The 20481-nt window shown below is 37.0% G+C and overlaps 1 protein-coding gene across 3 annotated transcripts in view; it reads right to left on the minus strand.

The window, feature by feature from the left end:
* LOC124538210 (phosphofurin acidic cluster sorting protein 1) overlaps window positions 1-20481 on the minus strand; it is a 162740-nt gene that overhangs the window by 9794 nt on the left and 132465 nt on the right. The window contains exons 2-13 of one of the 3 annotated variants that reach the window (XM_047115184.1): window positions 18441-18668; window positions 15112-15205; window positions 11399-11558; window positions 11042-11181; window positions 10053-10196; window positions 6989-7114; window positions 4493-4646; window positions 3580-3654; window positions 2776-2903; window positions 2144-2296; window positions 1516-1712; window positions 722-855 (exon numbers count right to left, since the gene is read on the minus strand). In XM_047115184.1, the coding sequence (XP_046971140.1) occupies window positions 722-855; window positions 1516-1712; window positions 2144-2296; window positions 2776-2903; window positions 3580-3654; window positions 4493-4646; window positions 6989-7114; window positions 10053-10196; window positions 11042-11181; window positions 11399-11558; window positions 15112-15205; window positions 18441-18668 (1733 nt within the window). The remainder of the gene's footprint in view (window positions 1-721; window positions 856-1515; window positions 1713-2143; window positions 2297-2775; window positions 2904-3579; window positions 3655-4492; window positions 4647-6988; window positions 7115-10052; window positions 10197-11041; window positions 11182-11398; window positions 11559-15111; window positions 15206-18440; window positions 18669-20481) is intronic. The other 2 variants (XM_047115185.1, XM_047115187.1) reach the window with 2 other exon arrangements.

Below are 20481 nucleotides of genomic sequence, written 5' to 3' on the forward strand. Positions count from 1 at the left end.
GCTGATTCATGTGCTTAATTTGTCTTTATAATTCATCTCGTGCTCAGCGGTGAAGGAAAACATCGTGAGGAAACCTGCAAGTGACAAATTTCATAGAAAATCTGCCACATGTGTATTCCACCAACCCGCATTGGAACAGCGTGGTGGAATATGTTCCAAACCTTCTCCTCAAAGGGAGAGGAGGCCTTTAGCCCAGCAGTGGGAATTTACAGGCTGTTGTTGTTGTTGTTATGGGATAGAACGGAATCTTATCTGTACATAGTTGGTACTGTCATTGCGTGGCTACAAGGGAGACAGCTGAAAATCAGCAGAGGGATAAAAATCCCTCATAGCCTGAGCTGTCTCCTTTTGACTGCACACTAGTTTTACATTCATTATATATTTTTTATTATTATATCTTTCTTTGTTTATGTTGTTTTTATATCCATTTTTTTGTATATATATTTTTTCTTTATTTGTGTGTATGTCAATAAATGTATTTTTCTTTCTTTCTTTTCTTTCAAACTTGATTACTATCGCCCATGGACATCACGACATAAATTGGTAAAATGTTTAAATAATATTAAGCACATACGGAATATTATTAGGATAAAAAGTAAACAGCGATTCTGTAGGCAGATTTACATTGTTTCTTTTTGAAAAGACAGTATAGAGTATGGATATTACAGAGAGTCAGCAATAATAATGTATAAGTTAAGAAATGAATAAAGCGACACCGTACCGGTGGGCACGATGTAGAAGCGCAGAGCGGGCGCGTCGTGGCGCCGCGCCGCTAGATCGGCGTGCGCGCGCAGCGCCGCCGCGCACCACGCCTCGCCGCCGCACACGCACACGCGCACGCCGCGCCGCACGCCCCTGCACACACACACACGGAACCTTACGCACACTCTTACTAGCCTTACCGCGAGCACCTCTGTGTACTGCGATCTGCGACTAGACTTCACGATCCGAACGCTCAATCTTCCCTGCACATACACACACGGAACGTTACACGCGCTCTTACTAGCCTTACCGCGAGCACCTCTGTGTACTGCACACTAGACTTCACGATCCGAACGCTCAATCTTTTCAACTGAACTCAAAATCACTCTATCCTCCAATCTGTCTAATCCATAGAGACGACATTTTGTCCCACTAAGACGAACGAAAAGCGTAAGCTGGAAGCGTGTTGGTCGCAAGAAATATTCCCTATAAGCGACCTAGCGCTGTATATTTTAATAGTGAACTATAATTCCAATAATATTTACACGAGTTCCACTAATTGTAACACAAGTGGTGTTCCACTAATTTGCATTTTATTTTACCCGTGCATGTCATCCTAGTTTAAATGTAGCACTTTCAAAGAAATATGTACTCTTGCGCCCATCGGTTGAGGCGAGTGACCATCACCGGCCAAATGCATTCCTGCATCTCAGATCTGCCGCGGTTGCCTTTAGCGCGTCACACTATTTGTCTCGTGGGTACTCACGTTGGCTGCTGACCGCGTCACACAACGTTTGTCTCGTGGGTACTCACTGCTTGGCGGCGCGCGCGAGCAGCGCGTGCAGGAAGGCGCGCGCGTCGGGCGCGGCGGCGGGCGGCGCCAGCACGGCGGGCACGGCCAGCGCCTGGAACACGCGCGCCAGCCCGCTGGGCACCAGCGCCACGCACTCCGGCAGCGGGCCCTCCTCGCCCAGCACGCGCCCCACCTGCTCCAGCATCGTGCGGCGCGGCTGCGGACACGTGCCTCAATATTTGACGTCCGCCGTGGTCGAGTGGTGTGTACACCGGTTTTCATGGGTACGCCACTCCGAGGTCCCGGGTTCGATTCCCGACCGAGTCAATGTAGATTATCATTAGTTTTCTATGTTGTCTTGGGTCTGGGTGTTTGCGATAACGTCGTTACTTCTGATTTCTATAACACAAGTGCTATAGCTACTTAAATTGGGATCAAAGTAATGTATGTGATGTTGTCTCATATTTATTTATATTTATTGTTTATATTTATATAAGTAGCGATCACCAGAAATACACAATTTGAGTTTTTCGAATGTAATGAAAAATCCACAACTCAATTGAAATAACGCGTCAAAAAACCTAAAATTATCTTATGAATTGTCATATAAAATGACTTATTGTATAAATTACATATACAAAAGTATACCTCGAGTGTGGTAGGGCTCTGCGCGGGGAGGTCGTGCGCGGAGAGGGGCCTTTCCGTGCCGATTATGAGCGAGTTCTTCTTGCGCGCCGCGGCGGCCGGTGTCAAGTTGCCGCCGCTCGTAGCGCTCCGGAAAAGTCTAGATCTTTTGTCTTCCTGTGAAATTAATAAAACATTAACCCATTATCAATCCGTGTTTAGAGATTCATTTGAAAATGTTTTACAATTTGCATATCTCATAGTGCAATGTAAATAAGTATATTAATATAATAATAATAATAGTTTATTCAATAAAAATAGTTAACACAATATCGATGGTCCATTACAGTAAAGGTACATTGCTTAGTGCTACTTTATACAGTAAAATGTTTGGATCAAACTGTTCATCCTATTAGATTATGTAAATAATAAATCATCCTATTAGAATATGTAAATAACTATAATAATATATTGACTTATACTCCTTAACATTCATTATTATTTCATAATAATACAACCGCTCGGATAACACGGGATCACACTAATATTTCTACCAAGCATTTCGTACATAGCTTATATATAGTTTGGTCAATTCGTAGCGCAGTAATGTCGGAAATCCACCAATCTGACCAAATCCACTGGTCAGCATCAGATACCTTGGTCTCGTTGGGGGGCGAGCTCGACACCGAGGCGCCAGAGACGGGCGCGTCGAGTGTCGCGTCCCCATCGCTGTTGCACTCACTGCCGCGCTCGTCGCCCGCTGAGCTGCGGACGGCTTCCGATTCTGTTTATCGACCGAACGTTTTAAAAAAATCTCCTAAAGGCGTGCCATTTTGAAGATATTACTTAGGATTTCGTTACTTTAATAAAGAGAATGATAATATCGAAGGATATAGATGGACCTATCAATTTTGATCGTTACATGACTTAAACAAATAAAAACATTTTTATGAACTGAAAGTAGTCTACTTAAAATTTAAAAAAAAATCTTTGCAAAGCCTTTATTTCTAAGTTATAAACAAAAATAAAAGCCTATCGAAATGGAAACGAAACAAAAAATCAGACAGACAAAAGCTTGCTAGTGATGCTTATATGTATGTATAATGCAGCAGTCATTACTGTCTAGTATGTCTCTAGAGACTTTATGAAACAACATTTATGCAACAGTTACTAATGCACTATTAACAATAACATTCAATATATCATTTGTAAAATAAATACCACTTTAAGATATAAGAAAAGTCAGATTTACTAAGCTTACAAAATACTGAGCGCTCATTGGTCGAATATTGCGTCATCAACTTCTGCCGACCAATGGTCAATCAGAGTAAAGTTACACAATTTGTCTTTACCAATTGTTTCCGAGGGTCAGTGTTAGAAAAATTGTAATATGTAAAATTATTGATGTTTTGCATTCTAAGCCTTAGTGACTGTTGCATAAAGTCGTATACAGCGTGTACCTGTGAGAGGCACGGACGGGTGTCGGTCGCGCGGGCGCAGCTCCGCCGCGGACGCGAGGCTGGCGTGCCGCGTCACTGCGCATGCGGGTGTTACTCGATTGGGGCAAGCGGATAGCAGGCGCGAATACGAATATCAGATAAAATAACTACAATTGATTTAACCGATATATTTATCATTCATACTATTGAAGAAAGCCAACATTTTTTTTTAATATGGCAAGTAAAATAACTTTAAACTATTTCATATAATTTTAGAATTAATATTCGTTCCGCTACTCTCCACCTGCCCCACACATGCACTACACTATGCACACAGCGTTACAAAACAAAACACAAACATTTACATATAATTATCATCGATCAAAATAATCACGTACAAGTTATCACGTCATTTCGTCTCACTCACACCTATCATCATTATGACATGCGAGAGCAAGATGCATTGTTATTTATTAGATGAACGCTATAGAATGATGACAAATTTACATGAAGGATATTGTGAGGCGTTCCGTTTATTGATCCGACACCTTGTACGTTGATCGATAAACTCTCGGCGATACCTTGCGCGGCAATCAAGCGAGTCACACAATGCGCTGTCGTTCGAGCATCGGCATGACCATTTAAAATACACTCATTATATTCCTATTTCACTAAAAAATATTATAGATTGTATTTCATTCATAACTCGAAATTATTTGTTTTTATGTTAACACATATTTTGTCAATCATGTTAAGTTGTGAAAGAATGAATGGATTCAGTGAATTATTTTATATGATGCTTTGTTTCGTTCAATACGAATGAAAGACACAGATCATATATTTTATCTGTATCAAAATATTACATATAAAAACATTTTACAATAAAAAACAAACATATATCACTCTACAATTATTGTTGAAATATTTGTCATACCATTGGAATGCCGATGGTGTTCCTGGTTAGCCAGGCTGCGCGAGCTGCTGAAGAACGGACGAAGCGAGGGTTTGGGCGTGGACCCGATGCTGATGGTGTCCATCTGGTCCGGACCGGAATCCTCTCCTTCGCCACAGGACAGCGACTCTAGCTCCTAGCATGGAAATAGCAAAATATTCGTGAGATTCTTACATTCGATATATTCCTACGACGTGACGTACGTAGTTATTGGCGGCCACAGAATACCAGCGTTGAAACTCATCACAACAATGATTTTCAACATATATGCTGAGTGGCTTACCAATTTGGGCATCGCACATTGTTTTGTTTAATTTTCATCTTTATTCTTGTTTGTATTCTTTATGCTATATTATACGTTCCTTTTATATATATATTTTTATATTGTTTGCATAAGGTGTGTGTGTTTCCAAATAAAGATTTTTTCATTTGATTTGAATTACACTTAAGTAAGGGTTTAAATTATGCAATTGGATTACCAGCTTTTTGGCAGATCGGAGCATCAAGGTCGTTGTCGACGGTGCATGCTCTGACTTAAAATTCGTCAATGCTGGTGTTCCACAAGGCTGCGTTCTATCACCCACTCTGTTTCTTCTGCATATCAATATCAATGATTCATTGCAAATCGGGAACATTCATTGCTATGCAGACGACAGTACCGTTGACACCTTATACACCGGCCGCGCTAATATTTCTCGGGAAAACGTCGAAGAAAACCGGAACAAACTTGTGTCTGAAATCGAGTCTTCGTTAAACGAAGTCTCGAATTGGGGCCGGCTAAATTTAGTCCATTTCAACCCCAAAAAGACGCAAGTTTGCGCGTTAACCGCTAAAAAAACACCATTTGTCGTATCTCCACGATTTGAGAACATCCCGATAGCCGCTACAGGTAGTATCGGAATACTTGGCGTTGATATTTCGAGCCTCGTTCAGTTCCGCGGTCAATTGGAAGACAAAGCCAAATTGGCTTCAAAGAAGCTCGGTGTGCTCAGCAAGGCGAGATAGTATTTCACGTCGGCCCATCGCCTAAAACTTTACAAGGCGCAAATTCGGCCTCACATGGAGTACTGCTCTCACCTCTGGGCGGGTGCTCCCCAGTACCAGCTCCTTCCATTTGACCGCATCCAACGTAGAGCGGCTCGAGTTATCGACGATCAAGCCCTTTCCGATCTCCTTGATCCTTTGGCTTTGCGTAGAGATGTTGGATCACTCTGCATCTTCTACCAAATTTTTCACGGGGAATGTTCCGAGGAATTGTTCGGATTAATCCCGGCTGCTGAATTTCACCTTCGGACATCTCGTCAACATTTTAAGTTTCACCCGCACCATCTTGATGTCCGAAAATCCACAACAGCGCGATTTCTTAGACATTTTCTGCCTCGCACAACCACTCTGTGGAACCAGCTTTCGCCGGCGGTTTTTCCGAACCGATACGACATGGGAACCTTCAAGAAAAGAGCCTACTCCTTTCTCAAAGGCCGACAACGCACCTGCAAGCCCCCTGGTGTTGCAGATGTCCATGGGCGGTGGTAGTCACTTTCCATCAGGTGAGCCTCCTGCTCGTTTGCCACCTATTCCATAAAAAAAGGGTTACACTACTCAACTTAAGAGTTCCAAATCCTTACGTGAAAATATACTAACCAGAGGCTAGCTAAATTGCTAAAATGCGATTGTTTTGTTTCCAAGCTGAATGTAGAACCTTTCAAATATCTTAACTAAAACCCTAAACATAACGCAAAAAGATCACTGACTCTGTGCAGCCGAGTAATAGGAGCAATGACATTGTTCCTTGCACTAAAGCTATGAGTATCTTTCCCAACGAATTTGTTAATATTTTGTACTTACGACGTTTCGATTTACGTTGTTTTAAGTTATGTCAGACAATGTTTTGACAGTATTCCTTAAGCATACGTCAATTGTTTTAATTGTGGTATAGGGGAAGTAAGTACGAGCACTGTCTGTACCGAGATGCGTCATATACATAGATGACGATTATTTGTATAGACAAATATTATGAATGCGAAAGTAACTCTGTCTGATTGTTTACGTGTTACTCTTTGGCATCACGTGGCCAAACTACTGAAAACGAATATAATGAAATTGAATATAAAATAAGCTTGAACTCCAATAACCATCTAATATCAAACTTCATGATCAACCCCTAAAACCGCAAAGCCGTGGGGAAAGACTAACATCAAATATACTTAGAGCTGATGTGACATTCCCATCAGATAACCCTTTGCGATTTAAACATATCGTACTATGTGTCAGTGTGGGTCACGTCTTCTAAGAAGACGACAAGAATGAAACCCAGCGAAGATCTACTGATGCTTAGAAAAAAAAAATAATACAAAACGCCAAAATGTTTCATGTAAAATGTAAAAAAGGGCACGGGCATCTTTGAGCCCGTGGATATTGTAAATTAAAAAAAAACTGTATGTGTATGTGTATGTTTATCTATGTGTGTATAGTGTTTACCTGAAACAGTTCGTCGATGTCCCGCTGGGCGTGGTGCGTGTCCCGCGCGGCGCCGCGCTCGCTCAGCTCCTCGGGCACGCGAAACCGCCGGAGCAGCGCCGCGAACTTCTGCTTCAAATTCCGTTGCTGCGGAGAATCATAAACAATCGCTTATTTTCAATTGCTCGTAGAAATTCTGCCGCACGTGTATTTCACCAACTCGCATTGGAACAGTGTGGTGGAATATGTTCCAAATCTTCTCCTCAAAGCGAGACAAGGCCTTATCCCAGCAGTAAGGAATTTGCAAGCTGTTGTTTGTTGTTGCTTATTTATTTATAATTTACATTGATGAGTCTGTAGGCGATGGACTGTTTTGTCCTTTAATGAACTTGTATTTAAATCTATCAAGGAGCATTTAATTCTTATCGTAGTCTTAATACAGACAAAATAATAAAATAATCACATTAAACTAACAATAATAATTTAAATGTTTTATTGCTTCTAAATTTATTATAGTTTTGCTTGTGAAAAACAATTTTGGGAAAATAATATTTCATTTAGAAGATACGTACGCAATCTGAACACCGATCTATCAAATGGATTAACTTTTATCAAATGACAAAATATTTATACATTTAGTATGTCCATATTTAATACATTTGAAATCATATTTGTTTATTTATAATTTAAAGTTTAATAATATATGATTCTATAACACATCAAACAAGATTACACGATTTTTTAATTTAAATTAATTCAAAGAAAAATATAAATGAAGTTAGTCAATAATAATACACTGCACAAGAACATAACCACAGACAATTAAAAATAACAAACAAATTTCAATGCATCGTTAAAATTAAAAAAAAAAGCTATACTACCTCCATCGTTCGTAAAAACCAACTGACGTAATATTTTGCGTACAAGGTAATCTAATCTTAACCGCGAAAAGTGAGAACACATGATATCATATTAATAGCAAATTTCATTTTCTTATTAATGTACTTTATGTATATGAGATAAAGTCTAATTTCGAATAACGAATTGTACACGATGAGAAAACTGCGTTGTCAAAAATATGCATATTTTTAGATTTATCGGAAAACCTTTAGAATGCGTATGTAAACATGTTAACGAGACTGTATACAAGTATCAAAATTAATCAGAACATACTTTAAATAACAAAGAGTTATTTAAAACACTTTCTAGAACGTTCAAGATAGGTTTATAACATTATTCTAGAAGTCCAGGAATTTAACATTATCATACAAGTAATTAATATCCAACACCCTATTACAGAAAACGCACAATACTATAAGAACCATATTTTGTATAAAAATAAATAATTGAATACGTCGTACTACGTATTTTCAAAGAAAAGATCATGCCTTCATGCGTTCGGAAACAAAGCAGACAGATGTAGCGATGATATAGTTTTTGATTAGAAACAGTATTTTCACAAAGAAGAGTTGTATCAGTGGACATTCCATGTGTAGAGGTTAACGCGATCACCGATTTATATACAAGAAAAGAATGTTTTCTTTTTTTGTTTTTATGGTATAGGTTGGTGGACGAGCATATGGGCCACCTGATGGAAAGTGGTCACCATCACCCATAGACAATGACGCTGTAAGAAATATTACCTTATATCGTCAATCTGCCACCAACCCTGGGAACTAAGATGTTATGTCCCTTGTGCCTGTAGTTACACTGGCTCACTCACCCTTCAAACCGGAACACAACAATACTGAGTACTGTTATTTGGTGGTAGAATAACTGATGAGTGGGTGGTACCTACCCAGACGGGCTTGCACAAAGCCCTACCACCAAGTGAGTGATGCTGTGTTTTTCCGAGATTTTTTCAAATAATTTTATTAAATTTAGTCGTAAACTAAACGAAAACATCGTATGAAATTCTGCGATGTATGTTTCATCACAGCCTTGCGCTCTGTTTACTCGTAATCTGACCAACAGACCAACGAGGTGGTCGCCACATACACGCAAATACCAAACCACACCGTAAAAGTGTGTTGAGTATAATTGTGTATACAATGATGTTTCTATCATTTTGAGTAAGAATTTTAATTGATAATATTTTGATAGCTGATCAGCTAAGTTGTAACGTAGCTGTGGGTATGAAATTATTTTCAGATCAATCTTAGCTCTAGCTCTTGGGGTGCTGTCGCCATTTTTATTATGAGCCTCATTCTTAAATTGATATAGTACAGAAGGAAAATCAAACATTCCTTGAAAATTGGAATTTAAAAATATTGTTTTGTTAGTATATCCAGAAAGCAAGAGATACGAGACAAAAAGATAGACTGTTTTTCACGCTGTTTAAACTTTCGAACCCTTAACCGGATTATACCGGTATTACCGGGTATCTTAACAATTAAATAAATCCCTGCACAAGACTGGTGAGAAAATACAATGATCATACAATCATCTCTCGTTTAAGACCTGAGCAGAGATGGTAGTTGGTATTCACATTTCAAAACTCAAGAGTTAAATACATTTCACGAAAATGTACAGTCAAAGAGTCAAAGAGTAACAAGCATATTAATAATAAATAATTATAACACAAAATGTCTTAACGGATTATTCGGTACTTGGAATCCAATTTATCCGAAGCGCCCTCGTAAATTTGCATACTTACATAGTTCTAATACTACTGAATAACTAACTATACAAACACTAAAACCAAACAAATATTAGAAGATCAAACTACAAGCAAACAATGAAAGGCAAACTGCTAAACTATGAGGATAGAGACGAAATTTAATACATATAAAATTTACATTCAATCATTCATTCATTCGCATGTATCAAATAAATTATTCATTCTATTATTTCCGAACAAAATAACACTACACGTGTTTCTTTTAACAGCGGGAGATGTAAATTGAGTTTTGAAAATAGAATAATTTATTCGATTAAATCGATTGATTTCTTTAAAACCTCAATATTTATAATTTTTTATCTGTGCCTTTTGTTTTTACTGTAAAAAGGGATATAAGAAAATTATCTTGGCTATTTAAAATTCGTCTCTATCCTTATTAGTATAAGGTATCGCGTGCCGGCTCACCGCCAGCTTTCCGCGGCTGCCCTTGCGCTTGGCTGCTGCGTGCTCCAGCTCACTATCGCTGTCTCTGTCGTGCGCCTTGGACCGTATATAGTTCTGTATCTTTCTCTCTCGTTCCATGAAGCTTAGCTCTCGTGAGCGTGACAGCTGTATGCAAGCAACGGTTTAGGCAAAGCTCCTTAACCTTATCTCTACTGGTGGATGATGTTCATTTAATCGAAACGATTAAATATATAAAAATGATGACGTCATTGACAATATATGAAATTCAGGAAAGATTGAATGAACACACGAAGCACTAAAGACTACATTACAATAACAGATAATGTCTAGCTTGCCTTTAATAATAATTAAACAAAAATATATTTAATAACACTAAAATATAAATATAGTTTTAGATTTATTATGAAAGCACAACTTTATATTTTATATAATAAAAAAACAATAAGAATCAGTAAAAACCCCATCAAAAACGATTCAGTAGTAATTTTGAATAAACAGCAATTTATCTGCATTTTTTGTGGCTTCTAAAATATAAAGCAGCAATTTTATAACAGTTAGGTAGAGTAATTAATAAAAATGTAGTTGATTATACCTTATGTATTAAAAAAACAAAAATTAATTAAATTAAATAACAATATTGTTACGTTTTAATCAAATCATCGTGCAGTGCGTCTTCTAAGTAAAATTAAGCTGAGTTAGATTAATATTATATTTATTTAGTTCGAAGCAAAGCATTATCATTATCATAAAATTCACACCATGCATTTACTTTTATTAAATAATTTAAAATTATTTATCGAAAAATTATATTTCAGATTGATTAGAATTTTTATTATTTAAGTACAAACTATATATTACTATGGTAAATAGAATCAAGCGTAAGTCTGACTCAATCTTTAATATACATATATGATATCAAACCTGGCAAAGTCACGTGACATGGCATGGCATACTATTGGCACGGTATACGAAGTTGGGTGCGTGCTCACCTTAGTGTAGGATAGGTCTCCCTTGTTGAAGGCCAGCTGCCGATGTGTTCGTCTCCTCGCCGCCGCGCCGTACGTCAAATCGTCAGCTTCCTCCACAGAACTGAACTCCCCTTCTTCCTCTTCGTCTGAGTACCCTCGCTCTGGAGTTAGACGTTTGAAATCAATTAATGTCGAGTACATGTCGTCAGTGGACAGGAAGAAACGATAAAATTGTACTTTTAGAAAAGAGGTTTACTAACTAAACTAATAACCTCATTTTTAATATCGATGTATAAAATGACATTTTATAATCTACTTATGTTTGAACCGCCTAATTTAAGAGGACTAATGTTCTGAATAGAACCACGCATAATTTACCTGTAATAAGCAGAGTGTTGTTATTCTTCGTGTCATGGTCGACAGGGGTCGAGGCTAGGCCCGTGATGGTGAGCCTGGCGACCGGCTGGCCGGCTCCAGCGCCGACCTTGCCACCCACGCTCGTTAGCTCCAATTCCATGTCCATGGAACGTTGAAGCACCTTTTCAAAAAAAAAAAATACATTCATTTTATTAATCTATATTCTATGTTAATATTATAAATTTGAAAAATAACTCTGTCTGTCTGTGGCTCTTTCATGACGAAGCCACTGAATCGAATCTGATGAAATTTGTCAGTAAGCACACTTGAAATCCAAGAACGGACATAGGCTACTTTTTTGCCTAACACACGACAACCAACAACCCTAAAACGCGAACGAATCCGCGGGCGACTACTACTATTACATATTTAACAAAAGCAATTGAACGCACTTTTATGTTTCAAGTAAATATTTATACCGATAATCAATTGAATTAGATTCTGATTAACTTGATTACAGAATCGACTAGGAGGAAAGGGAAATTTTATAGTTATAAATTACATTAGAAATACACGAAGGATTTTGTTTATTTCAAAGACTTAAAGAAAATTACCGAAATAGGACTTAATTCAATAATGACATTAAAATCGCCTTTTTTATTATCTAATAAAAACACAGATGAAGTCGCGTTTGCTGAACACAAGACGAATAAGACACGAGGCCAGGTTTTAAATGTTTTGATACTTCTAGAATGTTTTTATCTCGTTAAGCTTTTGATTTAATTAAAACTTGTCTCAAAGTTACATTTCAGATAAATCCTATTAAGAGCACCGCGTCGTGTTTTTCTCTTTTAAAGAGTGATTTATATTTCTAACAAAGGCGTCTCACTTTTATACTCATTTTGAATAATTTACTTCTAGTAGAGCCTTTTATAACTGTCCAGTGAGGAGTTTACTTGGCTTTGTGCAAGTCCGTCTGGGTAGGTACCACCCACTCACCAGTTATTCTACCGCCAAATAACAGTACTCAGCAGGTATTGTTGTGTTCCGGTTTGAAGGGTGAGTGAGCCAGTGTAACTACAGGCACAAGGGACAAAACATCTTAGTTCCCAAGGTTGGTGGCACATTGACGATGTAAGGAATACTTAATATTTCTTACAGCGTCATTGTCTATGGGTGATGGTGACCACTTACCATCAGGTGGCCCATATGCTCGTCCACCAAATTATACAAAAAAAAAGTAAATAAAACAGATCAGATCCGATCAGATGTTCCTTCATTATATTTAATATTATAAATGTCAACGTAACTCTGTCTGTCTGTCTGCCTGTCGCTATTGCTCAACCGAATCACTGTACCGATTTTTTTGATATAATTGAAATTTGGTATAACCCAAACTTGAGCTCCAAGACAGGACATAGACTACTTGTTTTGCTTAACATAAATATATGACAAATCCTTACAATCGCTTAAACGCTAGCGAAGCTGCGGACAACAACTAGTTTAACTTATTTTAATCTATTGTCATATTTTAAAAGGTCATTGTCATATTTTGCATTAGCCGGTGAAATTACAGATACAAGATAATAAACATCTATTACGGCCAAAATCGTTTATGTTTGTGTGTGTATATGTATATTTAAAAAACAGGTGTGTTTGTGTAGAGGTGACAACTGACAATGAGGTGGCTCTCCCTTCCTGTTTGGGATCAACCAATCAAGAACCTTACTTAAAAATAACATTTAACAATGTCACTTCAATTAACGATAAACTCACCGTATAATGGAGTTCCTTAATTGCATGATTCATTACTTGAAACAAGCACGGTACGTATTCAGTAGAGGCATTACAAGAACAATCTCGAAACTAAGCGCTGTACACGAGTTCGAAATGTCAGAATTTGATATGCGACATTGATTGGAATAATTACAAAACTTATAGGATACACGAATCAAAATGGCGTATCACTGTAAGTCGCTTGAATGAGATACGAAGGGATTTCTTAGAGCATCACACTACAACGTACTATCGTTAAACATGTATAGTGAGCAGGATTAAGAACAAAATACAAACGTAGTTACGGTGATTAATAAAAATACTATCAAACTATACAACTGCGCATATAGCAGTGTGTATTTGCAGGGTAACTTCTATGTATTTTTTATTTCTGTTTATTTACGTCTAAACTGGTCAGGATTCTAATCGTTGGATTCCTAACATCATCCCGAGTGACACTACTCTGCCAACCATAACAGGAAAAAAAGAACATTATGACAGCAAATTGACGCGATGCCGATCGATCAAGAGCTTGGGTTTGATCTATGACATTCACAATGGATTTACGAAAAAAACGGCGTTTTAAAGGTCTACGTTGACTTAAGTGCAATAGTGTTGTATTATAAATAAAGATATATTAATCATAAACTCTTAATTTAACAGACAGACAGACATTTTTAACTTTGCCGTCTCGTAAATTCAAAACGTTTATAAAAAATACATTGGTAAAAAAGACGTATTATTTGATACAAGATTTTGTAGATGATAAAAAGGCGCGGAATTAATACCCGTTGACTTCCAGGCAGGATATATAAATTTAAATAATTGTATTAACTAACATGACTTTGTATTTTTTAAATGTTGAAAAAGAGTAACTTGCCGGTTCTTCTCGCTAGAATCTACTTTCCGAACCGGTGGTAGCTTCACTTAATTTTAAATGACGATTCAAAAGTGCTTGTAAAAGCCCACTTGAATAAAGTTTATTTTGATTTTGATATTTGATTTTAATTTTAATAGTTCACAATATATTTATTTATTAGCAAAGCGCATTCATTATATAAATCTAAAGATTTTTTACTAATTTTCCTATTTCTTTTGTAATATGCTATCGATTGTAATACGTCTCAGCACGTTTTTAAAGTGTGAAGTACATATTTATATTTCATAATTAAATATTTAATCTATATATAAAAACCTTCTCTAAGAATCTATACTCGACAATGTTATATAAATTCTATCTTATTACGATCAAGTGGAAAATGAGCCTAGTAAATACTTTTTACAACCTACACGTCTCGTGAGTAAATGGCCAATTTCGCGTCACTAACAGCTGGTACAGGAGCGAGGTCGCTGAATGATAAACGATGTCCTAAGATACTTGCTTATATACTTCGGCTGCGGTCATGTATACGTATTTATTTATTAGAATATAAATATAATATATTCTTGAAATCTGTCCGGCCTAGTGGTTACATGACTTGAATGATTATCTATGATTCTGAGTTCGAGCGCGGGGATTCAGCGAATTCATGTGCTTTTAAAATTCATCTTGTACTTAGCGGTGAAGGAAAACATCATGAGAAAACCTACATATATACTACTGGCCATATGGTATATGAAAATATACCACATGTATCGATCTACATTGGAGCAGCAAGATGAAGTCAGTTCCAAACCTTCTACTTAAAATGGAGAGGAGGCCAGCAATTCATAAACAGGCTGAGGTTCACGATTACCTCTTTTATTAAACAAAGAAGGTCTATTATTTAATCTATTCTTGAGCGCCACACAGTCTGGCATAAATAAAAAATGTTTACGTCACTGCTTAAGCCCAGCACTGGAAACTTATATTAATTACTTTTATAAAGACTAATTACCATTTTCTTAGCATATCTATTCCATCAGATTGATAAAAGTAAGATAATTATTAGACACAGTTCTAAACGTGTAATGTGTACCTGGTCCATTCGTATCACGCCCTCCGCTAAGGTCTTATAGCCGAGTATGGTGCGATTCTTGTATTTCTTGCGTCTCTGCAACATTATCTGTAACCTGCAACAAAATTTATTTTTAAATCACTTCAAGGAATACCAAGTAACGGTAGGTAAAGGTCTTTGGAGCCATATCCTTTTAAGCGGTTCAGACAAGATTGAACAGGCAGCAATCGTCAAGTAAAAGTAAAAAGTGATGTGCCTAAAGCTTCTATTCCTATTACAAACGACTTAAAAAGTTATACATTTATAATTATTTTTTGTTCTTGATTTTATATACATGGTGTTTTAATACCAATTTTTTCTTGCTACTTAATTATTCTCTAATGTCGTTAATTTATTACATCGTGTCCGTTATTATAACGAAAGGAAACATTCGTACCAAATCGGGAGTCCAACGACACCCCATTACCTTTGATAAAATATATCTCATTCAAAAAAACAAAATGCTTTACTATAAGAGTTGATTTTAGTTGAGTAGGATGTTGTTACATTTCTATGTAAAACAAATATGTTCCAAACCGTCAGTGTCTATCCCCCTTTTTAGGTAAAAACTGATTTGCACGCGCCCTTTTTATCACGATACAAAACCATAACAATTATTTCATTCTTGTAGTGTCATAAAGTTCAGCGTGGGCTGGAATCCATCAAGGCAATGCTTCAGGATCACGAGCGATCTCCGCCACGGTGAGATTCCATAGATCACAGATAGCGAGCCAATTTGAAACGAACACGCATACCTCGCAATAAAACAACCATTAAATGGACTTGTAACTCGAATTATATGTTGGTAATTCTTAACACGCCCGAACGACCGAACGCTATAAAACATTATTTTGGTTTAACAGTCCTATTCCTCATTTGTAAAATACATTTAAGCCATGTGTTATGCACGGTATATGGTTTATTAGCCAAGACCAATATAAAACTGACGACGTTGGGTTTACTTTATAGGCAGAGCTGTCTCCTGGACGACTAGAGCGGCGGTCAGGGTTAGATCCCAAGTGATGACGTGCTATTTAGTGACGTCACTCATAAATCTGACCACTACAATGGTTATATGTTAATCTTTATCTATACTATCGTCCGTCCTGACTGACTATCACGCACAACTAAAACTTTGATACTAGAACGCTGAAATGTATATAACATGATTACTGTATAAAGTAGTCATCGAGAGGAAAAAGGATTTTCTGAAATCAATTCAAAAGTGGGAGGGTTTACTCTGTACGAATTTTAGCCGTTCGAAGTCGGGATGGGATGTGACGGGATGTGATCCGTGTGACCTGGTTGCTCTGCCGAAAAGACGGACGAGACCATAAAAAGGGATGATCGCGGTCAAAATTCGAACACACTACATCAAATGTACAAAACACATTACGTATGTGTTTGTGAGTACGTGCATATGTAGGTGTATTAGTACAAGCGACAATATTTTAAGGCCTCATGGTGCAATATCAACACTAAAAATCTGACATCAAAAAATATTTATATTCTAAGACAATGATAAATAAGAACATCATATGAAATAACAGTCAAATGAAAATGTATTAGTTTTAAATACTCAGAAAGGGCTCGAAATATCCTTTTTTTCTTATTCTACATAGCATTACTGATTTTTGTCACAGAAATGTATAAAAATTTGGTACTTATATATTTTTTTATATTCTGACTGAGTAACACAATGACAAAATAAAAAAAGATTGGGGCGTTTATGAAATTATTATTTTAATATGACGTTTACTTTAATACGCATTAAGTAAAATTATTATTACTTTGAGGAAAACACTTCTTTAAGGCTAAACGCTTAACTTCTCGTTCTTTATCGAATCATTATAATGATAAAAATAAATAATAAATAAATAAATATTTAAATTATAAGTCAAACTGAAAGGTGGAAAATTACATACATCGCAATACAATTTTGTTTGAAGTAATAATTTTTAATTTTTACTGCCTGGGAGTATGGTTCACCAGGTTTAATACCTGAAGGCACTTTAGCTACTTTGTTTACTTTTAGTCTATACCCCATAAAAAAATTCGTTCAACCATTACCGTATAGAAAGACTCGTGACGTAAATCAATAAAAATTCGTAACATATTCATCGGAGAACGGCTATAAAATAGAACTTTAGATTCGTCCATAGTTTTTATTGGCGGAAACCCCATTAGTGTTAACCTCGACCTTAAAATATCATTGCGCTGTTAACATTTGAACCACACCATTACGCAGTACGTTTACTCATAAAGCTGAGCAAATTGTAGCAATGAATAAGGAACGACTCTGTTTTTATGTCATGTCTTATGCCTCGTGGGTGACACAATGCCAAGAAACTTCGAACACGACTTAATATTAAAGGAATAAAAATATGCTCGTCTGCGATTTACACAACCCTTTCTATTATAATTATCTACTTTTTATGCAGTTTTGTTGACGAAAATGGCTAGGACTCCTCGCATATTTAAATACATTCAAATTATGATCTAGATTTAAACACACGAGGTCAATTCACCATATAAGAACATTTACACAAATGCTTCTAAATTCACAGGACCAAAGTAAATAAAATAGGAAAATAGGAAGATAAGATTTAATTTCGAACAGAAAGTTATCGTGTAATTGTAATAGAGATATTAGCGCATTTAGCGCAGCTTGCTTGAAGTACGTTTCAAACCATCTCTTCAAAAGGAAGGGGACTTTTATACGTTCTAGGAACTTGATAGAGAGTGACAATAAGACTGTATTACCAGTCTGAAAAACCAAGCACATCAATCTCCTAAAAAAACTTTCCATACAATAAAGTGTGAAGATTTTGTTACATTTTTGATAGCCACCCAGAGCCGGCCTTAATCATCTCCAAGGGCTAGACATACATTCGGTGCCCTTTTACTTGACCAGGGTCGAACTGAGTACTTCAAAGGTGGCGCTTAGAAAACATTGGATTTTTTCGTACGAAGCGAGCGTAATTGCAGTATAATTGAAGAACAATTCTAACAATATGCATTTGGTATTGAGGGAATGTAGGACTGGTGCCGGAGACTCCATATCTCAGCATAAATTTGGCGCATTGGCCGTCGCCCCATCGCGCCGTTCCGACTTTGTACAAGCCAGTCATGCAGTTGCAAAACTAATTTCCTTCCCTTGAAGTTAAAGTTGTTCCTAGAATTATTTCTTCGACTGCGTCGCGAAAGTAGGAAATGTTCTCAATTAAAGGAATAATTCGAACTTATAGTTTCGAAGACCTCGTGATGAGTCAGTAGTATTATACTTATAAAAATAAATATTGTTTATATACCTATTTCCATCTCGTTTCACGAAATGCGGGTACTGCAGTGAAAAGCAGAGGTCCAGTTCCACGTCCATAGGCGGCACAGTGATGTCGTTGGACCGCAGCGTGCGCTTGCTGCTGTGCATCCGCGCCGCGAGGGTGACCGCGCCGGCGCCGGCCCCGCCCGCAGCGCCGCCGCCCGCCTCGCCGAGCGCGCCACATACGCGTAACCTCGTCACTCGAAGTGTGCACAATCTGAAAGAACAATCACTATTAGTGTTTAGCTATCATAAGTCCGATGGCCTTTAATGTAAGTTTTGATATCAATTAAACCATCAAAAAAGATAATAATAAAATATAAATCAAGGTACGGTACAATGTCGAATCTTGTAAAACAAAAACGAAAAAAATGAGGAACTTCTTTTTGCACTAGGTTTTACATCCCATACAAAAATGTTTCTTCGACTCGATACACGAGGGCTTTATTAATAGTGGTACCTCAACCAGACTTGAAACCAAAACTATTTATAATTTACGATTTTGATAAACTGAATTCCATTTTTTTCTTTTATTAGATGTATTTCAACAATATCTAGACAAATTGCATTGTTACAAATATCAAAAACGGCTAAAAGCTTACATCAAACACTAGTTAGTCATCTTATTTGATAAATTAGAAATGATTACCACACTAACCGTGTACCCGATGGGATATCTCATCGGAAAAATCATTCAGAAGCCGACCGACCTGCATGGCCTATTTACCTTATCTCACCTACTTTCCCTCGGGTTCTTACTTGCGTCGTAAATTTGACCCTTTCGTGGGATGATAACCGCTGTAACGACTGACTTTATCTAATAAACAGTTGCCTAAACATCGATTACCATATTCTAAACTGCGGAAATGAAAATAATCATTAAACTATCATACACCGTTACATCCTCTAAGATGACTTTTCAAAATCAACGTTAACTTTAAAACTAAACTTTTTTTAATCTGACATACGCCAAAACACCAATATGATATCAAATCAAAATTTAATTTTACCCCTGTAAACACCAATATCATAATTTGTGCATTTAAATCATTAGACATTAAGAAAACTGCTGATCTATGGGGTATTTCTGTAAAGGTGATAAACTCAATTATTGATGTGATTGCACCTTATCTTGCAATAATATTCAATGATTGTGTTCAGCGTGGTATATTTCCTGACCTGATGAAACATAGTAAAGTCATTCCAATATTTAAATCTGGTAGCACTTCAGATCCTAATAACTATAGGCCTATCTCAATATTACCTACCCTCAGCAAAATATTTGAAAAAAATATTTTAAATCAATTATTAGCATATTTCAATAGACACCATCTGCTTCACAGAAAACAATTTGGATTCATGAGGGGTCGCTCGACTACCGACGCAGGTATCGAACTTATAAAAAATATCTATGAGGCCTGGGAGGGGTCGCAGGATGCCTTGGGGATTTTCTGCGACTTATCCAAAGCCTTTGATTGTGTTCAGCATGAAACTCTGGTCAGGAAACTATATCACTACGGAATTAGAGAATGTGCACTCGACCTTCTGACTTCCTATCTTAACAATAGAATTCAGAGGGTTGACGTTAAAGGGACAAGGTCTCCTGGGGTCTCAGTTGGTATGGGGGTCCCACAAGGATCAATTCTTGGACCTTTTCTATTCCTCATATACATAAATGACTTGCCCTTTCTTGTTGGGAACAAACATGATATAGTATTGTTTGCTGATGATACATCTTTGGTTTTTAAAATTAATAGGAAACAGGTTCAGTATGACGATGTAAACAATGCTATGTCCGATATAGTACATTGGTTTAGCGTAAATAATCTTAGACTGAATAATAAAAAAACTAAAATTGTAAAATTTAGCACACCAAATGTGCAAAATGTAAAACCCGATGTACTTATCAATGGGGAATCGATGGATCCAGTTGAAACAACTGAATTTCTTGGCCTTACTCTTGATGCCAAGTTACAGTGGCTCCCCCACATAAATGCATTTGCGGTCAAAAAAATTAGATTACTTACTGA

The sequence above is a fragment of the Vanessa cardui genome, chromosome 20 (genome assembly GCF_905220365.1).
Source record: "Vanessa cardui chromosome 20, ilVanCard2.1, whole genome shotgun sequence".
In the NCBI taxonomy this organism is placed as follows: Eukaryota; Metazoa; Arthropoda; class Insecta; order Lepidoptera; family Nymphalidae; genus Vanessa; species Vanessa cardui.